General features: G+C 44.2%; 2 protein-coding genes and 2 non-coding genes across 8 annotated transcripts in view; 2 read left to right on the top strand and 2 right to left on the bottom strand.

Moving 5' to 3' along the window:
* Positions 1 to 2,483, bottom strand: part of cfap52 (cilia and flagella associated protein 52) — a 48,878-nt gene extending 46,395 nt beyond the window's left edge. For both annotated transcript variants that reach the window (XR_004415799.1, XM_033044010.1), the window contains exons 1-2: positions 2,364 to 2,483; positions 941 to 1,140 (exon numbers count right to left, since the gene is read on the bottom strand). Coding sequence is in view for 1 of the 2 variants with exons in the window: in XM_033044010.1 (XP_032899901.1) it covers positions 941 to 1,140; positions 2,364 to 2,424 (261 nt within the window). In the remaining variant the exon portion in view is untranslated. The remainder of the gene's footprint in view (positions 1 to 940; positions 1,141 to 2,363) is intronic.
* A 235-nt stretch (positions 2,484 to 2,718) lies between these two features.
* On the top strand, positions 2,719 to 2,790 carry trnaq-cug. The gene has a single exon. It is a non-coding gene; the product is annotated as a tRNA-Gln (tRNA).
* Positions 2,791 to 6,184: 3,394 nt separating this feature from the next.
* Positions 6,185 to 6,256, top strand: trnaq-cug. The gene has a single exon. It is a non-coding gene; the product is annotated as a tRNA-Gln (tRNA).
* Positions 6,257 to 11,742: 5,486 nt separating this feature from the next.
* Positions 11,743 to 19,071, bottom strand: part of narf (nuclear prelamin A recognition factor) — a 34,750-nt gene continuing 27,421 nt past the window's right edge. For all 4 annotated transcript variants that reach the window (XM_033044004.1, XM_033044005.1, XM_033044008.1 and 1 more), the window contains exons 9-12: positions 17,959 to 18,031; positions 17,731 to 17,868; positions 13,967 to 14,124; positions 11,743 to 12,742 (exon numbers count right to left, since the gene is read on the bottom strand). In XM_033044004.1, coding sequence (XP_032899895.1) covers positions 12,501 to 12,742; positions 13,967 to 14,124; positions 17,731 to 17,868; positions 17,959 to 18,031 — 611 coding nt within the window. In that variant the 3' untranslated portion in view covers positions 11,743 to 12,500. The remainder of the gene's footprint in view (positions 12,743 to 13,966; positions 14,125 to 17,730; positions 17,869 to 17,958; positions 18,032 to 19,071) is intronic.

The raw sequence follows: 19,071 nt of genomic DNA, 5'->3' as shown, positions 1-19,071 counted from the left end.
TGGGAAAAATGTCGGCGTTTTTGGAGGAGAGTCGGGCGGCAGCAGCAGGAGGCGAAAAAATGAGTGTGGGGGGGGGGGGGAGGATTTTATTAAAAATGTGTACAGAAAAATGACAACATTTAATGAGGAGTGGATGAGCGAATGTAAAAGTGAAATGGCTAGCGAAATGGTAAAAATCTCGGCATGTTAGCGTCTGGTTTTGGCGGAGTAACGAATCAAAGTCCAAAAAAATGACATACATACACACACACACACACACACACACAGAGTTTTAAAAGTATACTAGGCCAAGTGCAGACCCGTTGGGTCTGGTCCCCGAACGTGCTTCAGACCCCGAGTACGGAGGGAGGGGGGGGGGGAGGGGAGTGGAGGGAGGGGGGGGACGGGAGGGGGGAGGGGAGTGGAGGGGGGAGGAAGGGGGGGGGGGGAGTGTTGTAACCGAATTGAACTCACTGTGGAATGAAGTCAGTGAAAGCGGCGGTTAGAGAGTGTGAGGCCTCGCATCCTCGGCACTTCTGAGACGCCGGCTCTGCGCAGGCTGTTCCCCCGCTGCTGGAAAAGCAGCGGTTGAAGCTGCGATGTTTGGCTTGAGGCAGCGTGACAGAGCCGGGCCGGGCACCAGCGGTAGGGGAAAATGTCGGCGTTTTTGGAGCAGAGGCGGGCGTCAGCAGCCGTTATGGTCGCTGGCCAGCAGGAGGCGACAAAATGAGTGAATGGGGGGGGGGTGGAGGATTTTATTTAAAAATGGGTACATAAAAAAGTAAAAATGTTTTGAGGAGTGCATAATCGAATGTAAAAGTGAATGAGCTAGCGAAATGGAAAAAATGACGGAGTTTCATGACGGAGTGCTGGCGGACCAAGGAATCAAAGGCCGAATCTGACATACACCCACCCACACACACACACAGTTTTAATATATAGATAGATAGATGTTTCTTACCTTGAAACCCATGTAGGTGACTTGTCCTGTGGCAATATACTTCCCACTCTTACTAACCGTTACAACGGATATATTGTTCGTATGACTTTCCAAGAAGGACTGTTGGCCGCTGTTCAGATTTTGTATTATGGTTGTACATCCCAGGGGGTATATTATATTTTCACAGTCAGGATGCACAGACAAGCCAGAAGGTACTTTGCCTGCAAACAGAGCAATATGGTGGCACAGTGTTTATGTCTCAATTTAATTACAATAAACCCTTATTTTTTGCAGGAGATACTCCCAGAGCCTGCTGCAAAACCAAAAAAGTAGCAAATTGTCAATATTTAATAAGTAATCACATAACTTAGTTATCAATACATTAATATACAATAATAAAGATTGTGATGATGTATTAAGAGTTACTGTGCTGAAAATAATCAGGGACCAATAGAGGCAGTGCGAGAGGTGATTGTGATGACTCCCAAGATGATGTCCATATCTCTTGTTTTTGTTTCCTTTTCCCGTGACTTTCAGTCCGAAGAAGGGTCGTGACCATTCCTTCTCTCCAGAGATGCTGCCTGTCCCGCTGAGTTACTCCAGCATTTTGTGTCTATCTTCGGTTTAAACCAGCATCTAAACCAGTTCCATCCCACAAATCTGGATTTCATTTTTTGTATTCAAGTTTTAGAATACAGACCACCTGCCCCACTCGGGAGAAGAGTTGGGAGACCCAAGAAACTACACACACTGGCATCTTGTGAAAAACATAAAGTGCTGGATTCACTCAGCCAGTCAGGCAGCAACTGTGGAGAATGTCGATAGGTTGATGTTTCAGGGCAGGGCCTGTCTTCAGAAGCGTTTGTTACATTGCATAAAAAGTCTGGAGACACATCAGGAAGGAGTAAAGTCATATAAGGTTAGGTTGGGGAGTGATATCCAGGGAAACAGACCTGGGTGATTAATTCGTTGATTATTTGTTTATTATATCTGTGTGTGCATTTTGTCCGGACCCCAGGATCCCCCCCTCCCACCCCTCATATATATATATACACACACACACACCCCCACACCCACACCCCCCCACACACACACCCACTCACACCCACCCACACCCACACCCACCCACACCCACCCACACACACTAACACACACCCACACCCACACACACCCACCCATACACACCCGCCCACACCCACACCCACCTGCCCACACCCACACCCACCCACCCACCCACAACCACCCACACCCACACACCCACACCCCCACACCCACACACACCCACCCACACCCACACACCCACACCCACACACACACACCCACACACACACACACACCCACACCCACACCCACACACCCACCCACACCCCCACACACACCCACACACACACACACACCCACACACACACACCCACACACACACACACACACCCACACCACTGACCGTTGAAGCCGATGATGGACTCGAGCTGTAGACGAGGCAAGTCCCCGCGCTCCTCCGCCATCGCTCGCTGTGTTAGCCCGTCGCTAGGCGACCACGCGCACGCGCAAAGCCGGCGCCTCGCCGCATAGGGGGCGGGGCTCAATGGGGACATGCGCACTGGGGTTCAGTCACAGACATGCGCACTGAGCGCTGCATGAATTTAGTGATAAAATAAATAAACATTCACACAATCGCTTCCTAAATGCAAGTGGCCGTTAACGTTTAACGCAAGATTAAAGATGAATCGCCAACCAGCCCTGCAAGCCCGTGCACATTGTGATACAAAACTCCGCACTTTTATATCTCTCAACAGGGTGGTTCCATGGTGTAATGGTTAGCACTCTGGACTCTGAATCCAGCGATCCGAGTTCAAATCTCGGTGGAACCTAGAAAGCACCTCCAGTGTTGTTTTTAACACACATCATAATTAAACTAACACCACAACAAAATAGATACAAAGTGCTGGAGTAACTCAGTTCCTTCCTAACCATATACATAATCAAAATAGTTGTACTTCAATTGGGAGATTCAAGTTCAAGTTCAAGTGAGTTTATTGTCATGCGTCAGAATCAGAATGCTTTATTGTCATTGCATGTGTCACATACAACGAGATTACTGTGTCTCTCCATTTAAAAGAACTTCAAACATTCACATACTCATACCCACCCATGGATTCACATTTACATAAATTAACACTGTCTCCCACCCCCCCTCCTTCCCCATAACCCGCTCCCGAGACAGAGGTCAGTTCCAAGATTGCTGATGGGTAAAAGCTGTTCTTGAGTCTGGCAGTGCGTGACTTTAGCGACCTGTACCTTTTTCCTGAGGGCAGCAGTGTCCCTGTATAGGACAATGAAATTCTTGCTTTGCTTAAGCACACAGAAAATAGTAGGCATTTACTACAAAACAAATAAATGTGTCCATATACCATGATATAAATATATACACACATGAATAAATAAATTGGTAAAGTGCAAATAACAGAAAGTGGTTATTAATAATCAGAGTTTTGTCCGAGCCAGGTTTAATAGCCTGATGGCTGTGGGGAAGTAGCTATTCCTGAACCTGGTTGTTGCAGTCTTCAGGCTCCTGTACCTTCTACCTGAAGGTAGCAGGGAGATGAGTGTGTGGCCAGGATGGTGTGGGTCTTTGATGATACTGCCAGCCTTTTTGAAGCAGCGACTGCGATAAATCCTCTCGATGGAAGGAAGGTCAGAGCCGATGATGGACTGGGCAGTGTTTACTACTTTTTGTAGTCTTTTCCTCTCCAGGGCGCTCAAATTGCCGAACCAAGCCACGATGCAACTGGTCAGTATGCTCTCGACTGTGTACCTGTAGAAGTTAGAGAGAGTCTTCCTTGACAATCCGACTCTCCGTAATCTTCTCAGGAAGTAGAGGCGCTGATGAGCTTTTTTGATAATTGCGTTAGTGTTCTCGGGCCAGGAAAGATCTTCAGAGATGTGCACGCCCAGGAATTTGAAGTTCTTAACCCTTTCAACCATCGACCCGTTGATATAAATGGGGCTGTGGGTCTCCTACTCCTTCCAAAGCCCACAATCAGTCCCTTGGTTTTGCTTGGGTTGAGGGCCAGGTTATTGAGATTAGATTTATAGCCAGGGTTATGGATATAAAACAATATGGATATTGTTTAACGCAAGGATATATTACTCAGCATTCCTTGCTGAGTAAATTCTTAACTGGGTCATTAATGTGTACAAATAGTGCAGGAATGAACTGCAGATACTAGTTTACATTGAAGATAGACACAAAATGCTGGAGAAACTCAGTGGGTCAGGCAGCATCTCTGGTTGATCTTTTGGGTAGAGACCCCTCCTCAGAGTCTATCTTTCGTCTACAAATAGGTCCAACCATCAAGACTCCAGTCAAAAATGTTTTCATGGAGTCATAGAGTGATACAGTGTGGAAACAGGCCCTTTGGCCCAACTCGCCCACACCGGCCAACAATGTCCCAGCTACACTAGTCCCACATGCCTGCGCTTGGTCCATATCCCTCGAAACCTGTCCTATCCATGTACCAATGTCTGAAGAAGGGTTTCGGCCCGAAGCGTTGCCCATTTCCTTCGCTCCATAGATGCTGCTGCACCCGCTGAGTTTCTCCAGCATTTTTGTGTACCTATCCATGTACCTGTCTGTTTCTTAAACAATGGGATAATCTGGCAGCTTGTTCCACAAACCCACCACCCTTTGTGTGAAAAAGTTACCCCTCGGATTCCTATTAAATCTTTTCCCCTTCACCGTGAACCTATGTCCTCTGGTCCTCAATTCCTCTACTCTGGGCAAGCGACTGTGCATCTACCCGATCTATTGCTCTCATGAATTTGTACAACTCTATAAGATCACCCCTCATCCACCTGCGCTCCATGGAATAGAGACCCAGCCTACTCAACCTATCCCTATAGCTCACACCCTCTAGTCCTGGCACTATCCTCGTAAATCGTTTATGGACCCTTTCAAGCTTGACAATATCTTTCCTATAACATGGTGCCCAGAACTGAGCACAATATTCTAGATGCGGTCTCACCAATGTCTTATACGACTGCAACATGAATTCCCTACTTCTATACTCAATACTCTGACTGATGAAGGCCAAAGTGCCAAAGGCCTTTTTGACCATCTTATCTACCTGCGAATCGACCATCAAAGAACCATGCACCTGTACTCCTAGATCCCTCTGCTCGACAACACTACCCAGAGGCATAGCATTTACTGTGTAGGTCCTGCCCTTGTTTGACATGCCAAAATGCAACACCTCACACTTCTCTGTATTAAATTCCATCAACCATTCCTCCGTCCACCTGGCCAATCAATCCAGATCCTGCTGCAATCTTTCACAACCATCTTCACTATCTGCAAAACCACGAACTTTTGTACCATCAGCAAACTTGCTAATCTTGCCCTTTATGTTCTCATCCAAACCAGTGTTGTAGATGACAAACAGTAACGGGCCCAGCACCGAACCCCAAGGCCCACCACTAGTCAGAGGCCTCCAGTCCGAGAAGCAACCTTCCACCCTCTACTTCCTTCCATGGAGCCAATTTGCTATCCACTCAGCTATCTCTCCTTGGATCCCATGCAATCTAACCTTCCAGAGCAGCCTACCATGTGGAACCTTGTCAAACACCTTACTGAAATCCATGTACACAACATCTACAGGTCTGCCCTCATCGACCTTTTTGGTCACGTCTTAAAAAAAAATCTATCAGATTTGTGAGACACAACCTCCCACGTACAAAACCATGCTGACTACACCTATCACTAATCCCTAATCAGCCCTGGCCCATCCAAATGTCTGCATAACCTATTCCTCAGATCCCTTTTATTATTATTTTTTGGTTTAGTTGATTGTCATGTATACCGAGGTACAGTAAAATGCAGCTGAGAGGTGCATATCGTTCTTGATGATAAAATAAATTAAAGGCAATTGCAAACATTCACACAATTGCTTCCTAAATGCAAGTGACCGTTAACATTTAGCACAAGTTTAAAGCTGGAAATAATTGCCAGGAGTCGCTGCAAGCCTGTGCACATTGTGATACAAAACTCTGCACTTTTATCTCGCAGCAGAGTCAGGTCTGTGCATTTGGAATAAAAATCTTTGCACAACTTGGATGGTGGAGCACAAAGTGCTGGAGCTTAAACAACCTGCTACATTCCTGCTGCTGGCTGCACGGCTCGTGCAATGGAATTAAAGCCCACAGAATGTGAAAGACAAAGTGAGGGTGATGTGTGGATTGAGCTGTACTAGCCTCTCTCAGCAGGGTGGTTCCATGGTGTAATGGTTAGCACTCTGGACTCTGAATCCAGCGATCCGAGTTCAAATCTCGGTGGAACCTAGAAAGCTCCTCCAGTGCTGTTTTTGACACGCATCATAATCAAACTAACACCACAACAAAATACAGGTGCCGCGGAGCATTTTTGAAAGTGGTGGTGGTGGTGGGGGGTGTGGGGCTGTGTGATCATTGATCACTGGCCTGGGGGGGGGGTACCTGGTGAAGGAGTGCAGCGACTGTGTGGTGGGGAGGGTGTGGGAGGGAGGTGTCCCCCTCCCACGATAGGAACTTTTTGAAATTTGACGTAATAAAATCATGTTTTAGTGCATTGTAGAAGTCTGATTTCAATGTCTTTTGTTTGAAGTATTTTTAAGATAATGTAAGGCCTACATGAGAGATAGGAGCAGGTGATTATTATTTTTGTTATTGCTCGACCTCCAAAAACTGGGGGATAATAATACAGGCCATCCCTCACCTCAAAGTGGGAAAATATCTGCCCCCACCCTGGATCGACGTCAGTGCCTTCCACGGTACAGAAAATTTGACACATTTTTTTTTAATATGTGTTAGAATTTCAAATGCTTTTTTTTTTTGTAGTTGGAAAAAGGGTCAAGAAATAGCCATAACATTTCCTGATTTTGCAAAGTCATACAAATTATGTTTTGCTTGGGGAAAAAAAAAATCAGAGTATCTTGAAAGTATGCGGTCTCCTTTTGACGTATATTTCATTTTGATTTGAATTTAGAATAATCAAACAATTACATTAATAAAGGGGGTATATGTTCATGGAAACGTTACTTTATTAAAAGTAAGACTTTCAAGAAATTTAAAATGCATTTCAAATATACATTTCAATGCATTGAGTCTCTTGCCCAGAGCAGGTGAATCAAGGACAAAAGTAGGTGAATCGCTTGCCCAGAGTAGGTGAATCAAGGACTAGAGGACAGATTTAAGGTGAAAGGGAAAATATTTCATAGGAATCTGAGGGGTAGCTTTTTCCACACAAAGGGTGGTGGGTGTATGGAACAAGCTGCCAGAGGAGGTAGTTGAGGCAGGGACTATCCCAACATTTAAGAAACAGTTAGACTGATAAATGGATAGGACAGGTTTGGAGGGATATGGACCAAAAGCAGGTAGTGTAGCTGGGACATGTTGGCGGGTGTGGGCAAGTTGGGCCATAAGGCCTGTTTTCATACTGTATCACTCTATGACTACATTATACCTCCACCATGCATGAATGCTTCAAAATCAAGTGGTCGAGTTTCATTGCCATATACTCAAGCATAGAAACATAGAAAATAGGTGCAGGAATAGGCCATTCGACCCTTCGAGCCAGCACTGCCATTCAATATGATCATGGCTGTTCATCTAAAATCAGTACCTCTTTCCTGTTTTTTCCCCATATCCCTTGATTTCGCTGGCCCCAAGAGCTAAATGTAACTCTCTCTTGAAAACATCCAGTGAATTGGTCTCAACTGCCTTCTGTGGCAGGGAATTTCACAGATTTACAACTGTCTGGGTGAAGAAAGTTTGTCCTCATCCAAGTCCTATATGGCCTACCCCTTATTCTTAAATTGTGGCCCCTGATTCTGTACTCCCCCAACATCGGGAACATTTAGTGCCGTAAAGTCCAATTAAAGATAGTCCAAGAGTCTCCAATGAGGTGGGTCAGGACTGCTGTCAAGTTGTTGATAGGATGCTTATAACCCCTGACACCCATAATAATCAAGAATCTGTCAAACTGATTGCCCATCAAGCTTTGAAAAGGGTTTATTCGGGCTGATCTCCTCCCATTAAACCCGAGACTTTTCTACTTGGCCATTTTGAGATGAATGATTTCCTTGTCTTTTCTAAACCTTGTGGTGCTATGACCACGCCCCTTGCCCCACCCATCCCACTGCCACCCAACCCCAAAGATCTTAGAGCACCCCCGCTCCCCGCTGCCCCAGGCCGCACACTTCCTCTCCCCGCTGCGGAAACAAAGATCCGATCTTTGGCCGGAAGCAAGATGGCGGAACAAGATGGCGGGGACTGGTCGCTAAAATGGGTCCTATAATCACCAATGAATCCGCCCATGAGCGTACTACACGTTTGCATGAGAGTAACCCATCTTGCTCTGCTCTAAGATCTTTGCCCAACCCCACAAACAAACCAGCCCATGACAGTGTTCTGTCACCACTTCCACTTACTTCTCTGGCTCATTTCCCAGAATCAAGTCCAGCAATGACCCCTTCCCCCTTAAGCCAGAAGCAAATTGATCAAGAGAGATTTTCTAAACATAAAAAAGCCACAAAGTGCTGGAGTAACTCAGGTCAGGCAGCATCTCTGGAGAACATGGATTAGTGACCCTTCTTCTTTATTTGGGTAAACACATATGGTTAGGGTAGCGAGTCCGGGTCAGAACATGGTTGTATTTCTGCATTTTTGAAATAACCAGTTGTTCATTTAATACCCAAGTTGCATTTACACACTCATATTTTTCCAATAAAATGCTCAGATTTACTACTGAGAGCGTAGCTCCACATGTGTTTAATTTACCCATTTTTGAATCACGCTCTCCTTTTTTCGGTGTAACTTGCTGTTACTATTTCTCAGTCCGTACATTCTGTGACCTTTTGAATAAGAGTATCACCACGATTCCAGAAAGGGAGGTTATGCTGCAATGTCATTGACACACCACTAGAGGAGAAAAGAGACGCAAAGAACAGCTGATGTTGGTTTACCGGAACAAAAACACGATGGTACTTCTACTTTAGACTTTAGAGATCGAGTGCGGAAAGACTTTATTGTGCAGAAACAGACCCTTCGACCCACCGTGTCAGCGACGACCAATGACCACCACCAACACTATCCTACACACTAGGGACAGTTAAAAATGTTACCAAAGCCAATTAACCTACAAACCTGTATGTCTTTGGAGTGTGGGATGAAGCCGGAGTAGCCAGAGAAAGCCCACGCAGTCACAGGGAGAATGTACAATCTCCGTACAGACGGCACCCATAGTCAAGATTGAACCCAGTTCTCTGGCACTGTAAGGCAGCAACTCTACCACTGCGCCACTGCCTACTATAACAACATTTAGAAAACATTTCGACAGGTGCAAGGACAGGAAAGGTTGAGAGAGATATGGGCCAAACACAGGCAGGATTAGTGTAGATGGGACATCTTGATCACCATGGACAAGAAGGGGTGAACGGCCTGTTTCCGCACTGTATGACATAAGTGCCGGAGTAAATCAGTGGGCCATCTTTAGAGGACATGGATAGGTGATGTTTCAGTAAATTAATGTTGAAAACTCTGCACCCGATACAAACTACAACCCAAAGATGATCTAATCCCCACCCTGTCACCATTCCTCAACCACCCCCCCTTCACTTCTCAACCCCCCATCACCCCCCCACAGTACCTCCCACGAACCTCCTTCCTCCACTCTGACCCCAGTCATGTTTTCACCATCCTCCTGACCACCCTATCCCCAATACACAATGGTCTGTCCTCACCAGAGGCCTTACCTGTAGAGTTACCTCAATGAGTTCTGGGCACGCCCTGTGGTAGAGCTCTTCTTCCACCACCTCTGCCTTTTTCTATGGGAAGGAATCCTCACTGCCCAGTGATGACCCCATTCTCCAACATTCCCTTCTTTTGGCCTCCCCAGCGGCCCTCTCTGGCCCTTCTTATTTCTAACTGCCGGCACAACATCAACTGAATTGACCTCTACTCCCCTCATAATTCTAATCTCACTCCTTTCGAATGCACAGCCCTCCGCTCACTTAACAACAATCCCAATGCTGTTATTAAACCCACCCAGAGTCTAAATCGAAGATAGACACAAAATGTGGGAGTAACTCAGCGGGACAGGCAGCATCTCTGGAGAGGATTGTGTGATGTTTCGGGTCGAGACCCTTCTTCAGAGAGTCTAAAGGGTCACGACTCAAAACGTTCTCCAAAGATGCTGCCTTACGCCAGTGTCCTTTTAAAGCATTATCTCGTACTGGCAGAAGTGCACAAACACACACAATCACCCAAAACATGCCATGGGCATCAGGAAGCATACTTTCTTCTTTTTTTTAAGTCAGTAATGTCTATTTATTTTTAAACTAAGCTATACTGTTTTATGCCAGTATTTTTCAGGCATATTAAAATAATCTTGCTACTTCTTTTTTTCTCCAAGCAATTACAAATAAAAAAAACTAATTTATTTTCTCGTTTAACCAATACATGCACAAAACTGCAGTTGAGTTTACAGAATATTTTGTTCACAATAACATTTTTACGTGGAGTAGGTATAGGTTAAGCTCAAACCATAACAGTGTTTCAAAAATGACTGACGTCCACTTGCACCAATTCCTAAACATTAGCAATGATATAAACCTTTATTGTGCAGTCTGAAACATCAAAAGGCTTATTATAAAAATGTTGTAGAGATTACATTCATGAGAAATGCAGTATATTTCTGTTGGAGAGGATTTCAAGTAGTTCCTCATACAATGTGTTAAATGTAATTAAAGATTGTATTGTTGTTTAATTGGTCAGGTATGCTTGTTCCTTAAACTTGCAATGGAATACTACTTGATTAAGATAGTGATTTGATAAAATTTAATGATTAACATTAAATTGCAAATAAGTGCAATATTTTTCCACGATCTATAAGTTTGCAGCCTGTCATGTTCTTTCCTATTGTTAACTGAGTATTAATTGATTGTTATGGGAATATTGTATGTTGATCAATACTGTGATAACCATCAATACGAAGGAGGAAAAGAGGCATTCAAAGAACTCAGATGTAATACATTCAAAAACTGCAGTGAAAGAGTACTGTCATTTCTGTGCCCGCTGAATATGTCCTTTTTAAAGTAGAAACAAAGGACTGCAGATGCTGGTTTACAAAAAAAAGACTCTGGAGTTCTGGAGTAACTCAGCAGGTCAGGTAGCATCATTGGAGAACATGGATAGGTGATGCTTCGAGCCAAGACCCTTCCTCAGACATAGAACGGTCGTGACCCAAAACATTACCCATCCCTGTCGAAAGAAAAGTGCAGATGCTAGTTAATACACAAAAGGACACAAAGTGCTGGAGTAACGCAGGTCAGGCAGCACATCTGGAGAACATGGACAGGTGAGGTTTCTTCAGACAAAGAAGGGTCTTGACCCAAAACGTTACCTAACCATTTTATCTGTAGATGCTGCCTGACCTCATGAGATATTCCAGCACCTTCTATCCTTTTAAAAACCTCAGTGAATAATTTTAATGAGTTTAACAAACTCCTTTCAATCAAATCAGCCATCAATTGCCAGGAGGGTATCTGCTGAACTTCACAAGTGCATCTTTAAAACAAACAGTTTTCAGTAAAAAACAGAAAATGCTGGAGAACCTCAGCAGGTCAGACAGCATCTCTGGAGAACATGGATAGGTGATGTTTCAGGTTGGAACCCTTCAGACTGAACTTGACAATCAATTTGAAGAAGGGTCCTGACCAGAAATGTCACCTTTCCTGTTCTCCAGGGATGCTACCTGACCCACTGAGTTACTCCAGGATTTTGTGTCTTTCTTTGGTAGACAAGCATCTGGAGTTCCTTGTTATCACCAGATTATTAGATCAGTTTACCTGATTTTCAGAACTCACAGGACTTAAGCTAGAATCATGTTTTTGAGTAAGCAGACACAAGTGTAACGTTAACATCCATTAAGTGAACCGTTCAGAGGAGTTGCGGCAAGCATGCTGTGGACCTCGCCAGAACAATAGCCTCGAGGGTCCTCAAGATGAAGTGTTTCTTGTGTATAAAGACAGATCCAAAAAGCACCAAATATTGAGCTGTTTGCAAGTCACCGCTTCTGAATGACATGCACTGTTCTCTCCCTCCCTTCAAGAATAAGTATATATATAGCTCAAGAACAGAGAATTTCCCCTTCTCACCCTGAATGCATTACACGAACAATACCATAAAATAAAATAGAACAGAATCTATACGTTCTGGACTCGGAATGGTATTTGAAGAATTCTTCTTCTATCACTTCTGTATATCTCCATTTGAGAAAATAATTGTTGATGCAATTATGACCTTGTATGCAATATATTAATTTGAAAGCAGGCATAAACAATGGAAACATTCAAGTGACTTTGAAGACGAACGTCTCCCAGGTTTATCTGAAGTCCGATAAATTACAAGATTCAAGTCTCTATTCCTTGCAAAGACACAATGTCATACTTCAACACACTTGCGAGCCTGATTGCACCTTTGTTATGAGATACCACCAGTGTTGTCTGCAGAACCGGCGTTGCACAAGTTAGGAACTGCACCGCCAGCACTACCACTTGATGTCCACGCTGGTCAGGGCCTCACTGAGCACGTGGTACTGTTTATGCAGCACCTCACGGACTTTAGTCGAGTTCCTTCCTTCCAACCACTGCTGGTAGAGCGTTTGCACATGTAGATTGGCTTCTGGCACGTGGACGGGCAGGCTGCTGTACATCTCCTCCATCCGATGCAGCAAATCTTTATCCATTTTTCTATCTTCGGTCATGGCTTGACCTTTTCCGTTGAGACACCCTTACGATAAAGGTTACAAGCCATCAATGAAAACACTTTTGATCTTGACATTATCAGTTCAGTAAAGCGACATGCGACAAGCAAAATAGCAATGCCTTTTCTCTATCTTTGTGTAACATTAACTCCAAGAACCAGAGGAAACCCATGTGGTCACATGGAGAATGTGCAGACTATGAACAGACAGAACCCGAGGTCAGGATTGAACCCTGGTCTCTGGCACTGCGGACAGCTTAATTATAGTCGTGCATTGTCTTTCGCTGACAGGATAGCAGGCAACACAAAAAAGCTTTTCACTGTACCTCAGTACAGGTGACAATAATGTGCAGGGCAGGATTTTTTATATCGAGACTGGTGGGTGCCTGGAACACACTGCCAGATGTGGTGGTTGAGGCAGATACAATTGTGGCATTTAAGAGGCCTTTGGCCTTAGCCTTAAGCCTTACCAGCTGCACCTCTTTGCTGCTCTTCTGATCTCCCTTCTTCCTGTCTCCTTGGTCCAAAATTAGATCAACCAGCAGGATTATTCTTTGCATAGGAAGGAACTGCAGATGCTGGTTTGCACCGAAGATCGGCACAAAATGCGGGAGTAGAACAACAGGGCAGGCAGCATCTGTGGAGAGAATGAATGGGTGACATTCTGAAGAAGGGTCTCAACCCAAAACATCACCAATTCCTTCTCCCCAGAGATGCTGCCTGTCCTGCTGAGTTACTCCAGTATTGTGTGTCAATCTTTGGATTATTTTTTGCCTTTATTAATAATTATTTTTTCCACTGAACGTTTGAAAGAATTTTCACCTAGAGCAAAATGTTACCAGGAGGAAGTTCTTTTCTTTCCCCAAACAAGTTGACCAACACTTAATGAAAACGTTAGTTCCAATTCCTTACTGTGATTGTTTGGTACACAAATTCCCGCTCTGCCCTCCCAAATCCTTTGGATTTCAATAAGAGGCAATGCAAATATCTGAGAAAGATGTAGACATTGTGGCCATCTCAAATACAAAGCAAAGGCATGGATAAATACACAGAGTAGGGAAGTTGGCTCCATTTGACAATCCTCTCCTTTCATTCTATGATGGTCATATTGATGGAAAAATATCTGCCTCCCAAACTAACTTGCCATGGGGAGAACGCTCTTCCCTAGACAGGATTAACAGGGTAAAATAAACCACCGGTTTGATATCAATGCAGCCTCACATTAAAACAGCTGAAGGGAAAATGCTTTACCTCCAGGGCATGCAAGGACTTCGATGAAGTGATAAGGAAACTTCCCTTTCTTCAGTTTGTGAACCATGTTCTGAATATTCCTGAATCCATAGGTGGCAGCGAATTGTAAAACTATCTCCCCATCTTTTTCCAGAGTCACCTCTTGGAAGTCTTTATTCCTAAACAAAAAGCACAAAGTTCAGAAAGAAAATCGACAGCAGGCAACATTCACAAAGTCATTCAAAGGTGAAGAACTCTCCTACAGCAGATTAAAGAGCACAGAATAAATAGTGTGATCAAATTCACAGAAGTAGGTTCCTTTACAACATTTTTGTGTTTTATATTCTTACATTGTGTTCTCTTATTATGAGAAAATATTTTAAACATTTTTCTGGGAAAGAATGTTGACAGTACATAAGGCACAGTGACACAGCTGGTAGAGTAATGCCTCACAGCGCCAGAGACCTGGGTTCGATCCTGACTTTGGGTGCTGGCTGTGTAGAGTTTGCACATTCTCCCTACGACTGCATGGATTTTCTATGCATGCTCCAGTCTCCTCCTACATCCTAAACTCCCATGTCCCTTTGCACCTCAAATTTCTGAATCTTCTCCCCATTTAGAAAGTAGTTTACACCTTTATTCCTTCCACCAAAGTGCATGACATACACTTTGCTTGCTGTGTTCCATTTGCCACCTCTTTACTCACTCTTCCAACCCTCTCCAAGTCCTTCTGCAGCTAATCTGATTCCTCAACACTACCTGCCCCCCCACCTATCTTCGTATGATCTGAAAACTTGGCCATAGAGCCATCAATTCCATCATCCGGACATTGACATATAACATGAAAAGGAGCAGACCCAACACCAACCCCTGCAGAATACCACTAGTCACAGGCAGCCAACCAGAAAAAATCCCCCTTCATTCACATTCTTTGCCCTCTGCCAGTCAGCTAATCGTCTCTCCACGCTAATACCACGGGCTCCTTTAATACCACGGGCACCTATCTTGTCCAGCAGCCGCACGTGCACCAAAATTAGAGCACGTGGTATTGGGGGCAGGGTGTTGACGTGGATAGAAAATTGGTTGGCAGACCGGAAGCAAAGAGTAGGAGTGAACGGGCCCTTTTCAGAATGGCAGGCAGTGGCGAGTGGAGTGCCGCAAGGCTCGGTGTTGGGGCCGCAACTGTTTACCATATATATTAATGATTTGGAAGAGGGAATTAGGAGCAACACTAACAAGTTTGCGGATGACACAAAGCTGGATGGCAGTGTGAACTGTGAAGAGGATGTTAAGAGGTTGCAGGGTTACCTGGACAGGTTGAGTGAGTGGGCAGATGCGCGGCAGATGCAGTATAATATAGATAAATGTGAGGTTCCACTTTGGCGGCAAAAACAAGGGGGCAGATTATTATCTCAATGGTGTTAGGTTAGGTAAGGGGGAGGTGCAGCAAGACCTGGGCGTCCTTGTACACCGGTCACTGAAAGTTGGCTTACAGGTACAGCAGGCAGTGAAGAAAGCTAATGGAATGTTGGCCTTCATAACAAGAGGATTTCAGTATAGTAGTAAAGAGGTTCTTCTGCAGTTGTATAGGGCTCTGGTGAGACCACATCTGGAGTATTGTGTACAGTTTTGGTCTCCTAATTTGAGGAAGGACATCCTTGTGATTGAGGCAGTGCAGCGTAGGTTCACGAGATTGATCCCTGGGATGGCGGGACTGTCATATAAGGAAAGATTGAAAAGGCTAGGCTTGTATTCACTTGAGTTTAGAAGGATGAGGGGGGATCTTATAGAATTATATAAAATTATAAAAGGACTGGACAAGCTAGATGCAGGAAAAATGTTCCCTATGTTCCCTATTGACAAGGTTCCTCATGGAAGGTTAGTTAAGAAGGTTCAACTGTTGGGTATAAATGCAGGAGTAGCAAGATGGATTCAACAGTGGCTGAATGGGAGACGCCAGAGGGTAATGGTGGATGGCTGTTTGTCGGGTTGGAGGCAGGTGACTAGTGGGGTGCCTCAGGGATCTGTGATGGGTCCTTTGTTGTTTGTCATGTATATCAATGATCTGGATGAAGGTGTGGTAAATTAGATTAGTAAGTATGCAGATGATACCAAGATAGGGGGTGTTGTGGATAATGAAGAGGATTTCCAAAGTCTACAGAGTGATTTAGGCCATTTGGAAGAATGGGCTGAAAGATGGCAGATGGAGTTTAATGCTGATAAATGTGAGGTGCTACACCTTGGCAGAACAAATCAAAATAGGACATACATGGTAAATGGTAGGGAATTGAAGAATGCAGTTGAACAGAGGGATCTGGGAATAACCGTGCACAGTTCCTTGAAGGTGGAATCTCATATAGGCAGGGTGGTAAAGAAAGCTTTTGGTATGCTAGCCTTTATAAATCAGAGCATTGAGTATAGAAGCTGGGATGTAATGTTAAAATTGTACAAGGCATTGGTGAGACCAAATCTGGAGTATGGTGTACAATTTTGGTCGCCCAATTATAGGAAGGATGTCAACAAAATAGAGAGAGTACAGAGGAGATTTACTAGAATGTTGCCTGGGTTTCAACAACTAAGTTACAGAGAAAGGTTGAATAAGTTAGGTCTTTATTCTATGGAGCGCAGAAGGTTAAGGGGGGACTTGATAGAGGTCTTTAAAATGATGAGAGGGATAGACAGAGTTGATGTGGACAAGCTTTTCCCTTTGAGAATAGGGAAGATTCAAACAAGAGGACATGACTTCAGAATTAAGGGACAGAAGTTTAGGGGTAACATGAGGGGGAACTTCTTTACTCAGAGTGGTAGCGGTGTGGAATGAGCTTCCAGTGGAAGTGGTGGAGGCAGGTTCGTTGGTATCATTTAAAAATAAATTGGATAGGCATATGGATGAGAAGGCAATGGAGGGTTATGGTATGAGTGCAGGCAGGTGGGACTAAGGGAAAATAATTGTTCGGCACGGACTTGTAGGGCCGAGATGGCCTGTTTCCGTGCTGTAATTGTTATATGGTTATATGTTATATGGTTATTATATGTTGTGTGAGTCCAGAACCAGGAGCCACAATCTTAGAATAAAGGTCATTTAAGACTGAGGTGAGAAAAAACGTTTTCACCCAGAGAGTTGTGAATTTATGGAATTCCCTGCCACAGAAGGCAGTGGAGGCCAAGTCACTGGATGGATTTAAGAGAGAGTTAGATAGAGCTCTAGGGGCTAGTGGAGTCAAGGGATATGGGGAGAAGGCAGGCACAGGTTATTGATAGGGGACGATCAGCCATGATCACAATGAATGGCGGTGCTGGCTCGAAGGGCCGAATGGCCTCCTCCTGCACCTATTTTCTATGTTTCTAAAAAGCCCCCTTCATTCACGTTCTTTGTCCTCTGCCAGTCAGCTAATCCCTCCACGCTAATAGCACAGGCTTCACCAATACTACTGGCACCTTATCAAAGGCCTTCTGAAAACCCAAGTAATCAACATCCACTGACTCTTCTTTGTCTATCCTGCTTGTTAACTCCTCAAAAAACGGCAACAGGAAGATTTCCCCAATTTTATCATGTGCTTCCAGAAACCTCATCACTAATAATGGATTGTAATGTGTTACCAACCACAGAAGTCAGACTAACTGGCCTATAATTTATTTACTCCTGCCTCGCACCCTTCTTAACCAGTGGAGTTACATTCACAATTTTCATCTTTCACGAGGTTGGGAAAATTTGCTTGACTACCAAGTGAAAATAATCTTCCACTGTCTGGGCCATCAGAACTCAGGGCAAATAGTACAAATACCTGAGTGTTTTGTAGATGATTTCTTTCACCTCAATGCCAAAGATTTCCTTAGCAGCATATTTAAAAATGTGTTCTAGGAAGCCATCAGATCCCCTCCCATCATGCCTTGAAATACCTATGTCACCAATTTCTTCAAACCTGCATCAAATAAAAAATAATTGAAAACCGCACACGTTTCTCATAAACCAGCACTAAAATTTCCCATTAAGTAAAATTAGAACATCTTACAAATTGTCTAAAGCTGTTGGCTCCACATCTGTCAGCTGAAAACCTTTTTGATCCATCATCTGTTCTATTTCACCTGAAACAATATTAAGGTACGTATAAATCACTTTCAGCTTGTGTATTTAACATGGAACATAGAACAGTATTGCTCAAGAACGGGCCATGCAGCCCACAGTGTCTGCAACAAACATGATGCCTAGACTAATCCTTATAATCTATATGCCCACATTCCCTGCATATCCATGCGCCTATCCAAAAGTCTCGTAAACACCTCTATTGTATCTGTCCCCACCACCATGGAGGGTTGGCACAGTGGTAGAGTTGCTGGCTTGCAGCATTAAAGACCCAGGCTCGATCTCAACGACAAGTGCTGTCTGTACGGAGCTAGTACTTTCTCCCTGTGACCACGTGGGTTTGCTTAGAGATCTTCAGTTTCCTCCCATACTCCAAAGTCATACAGGTTTGTCAGTTAATTGGCTTTGCAGAAATGTAATTTGTCCCTAATGAGTCTCGGTGGGCTGAAGGGCCTGTTTCTGCACTGTATCTCTAAACTAAACCAGCCTAGCAGCGAGTTCCAGGCACTTACCACCCTCTATCAGGTCACGTCCTAGACTTCTAACCAGAGAGACTCAAAGATGATATTTTAGTTCAGTTCAGTTAGTTTAGTTTAGAAACATCATTTAGCTCAATAATTCCATGCTGACCCACTGATCACCCGTTCACACTAGTTCTTTGCTATCCCACTTTCTTAACCGCTCCCAATACATTAAGGACATTAGAGAGGCAAATTAACCTGCAGATATTATAGAAGAACATTTGTCAAGGCAGTAATTCTCCTGACCAGTAAAAGACCTGTTATTTGGTGAGTTTCAATACAAGTACAAAAATGAAAATCTTTCTGAAACCCAAAGTCATTTTTGTCCAGTCAACAGTTCACTGGACGATCGGAAGGAGGCGATGGCTGGAGGCCCCTGCAGCAGCATGGGGCTCGCCGAGATCGGGCGCCGCGCCAGGAGACCGAGAGCATGGATCGGACTGGATTTTGAAAATGGCACCAACATGGCGACTCTTGCATGAAGTCTCAGTGGACTATTTCTATGCTCTTTGCATTAAACG

Source organism: Amblyraja radiata, chromosome 26, assembly GCF_010909765.2.
Source record: "Amblyraja radiata isolate CabotCenter1 chromosome 26, sAmbRad1.1.pri, whole genome shotgun sequence".
Classification (NCBI taxonomy): domain Eukaryota; kingdom Metazoa; phylum Chordata; class Chondrichthyes; order Rajiformes; family Rajidae; genus Amblyraja; species Amblyraja radiata.
The sequence above is the reverse complement of the archived record's forward strand: the minus strand, read 5'-3'. Positions and strand labels throughout refer to the sequence as shown.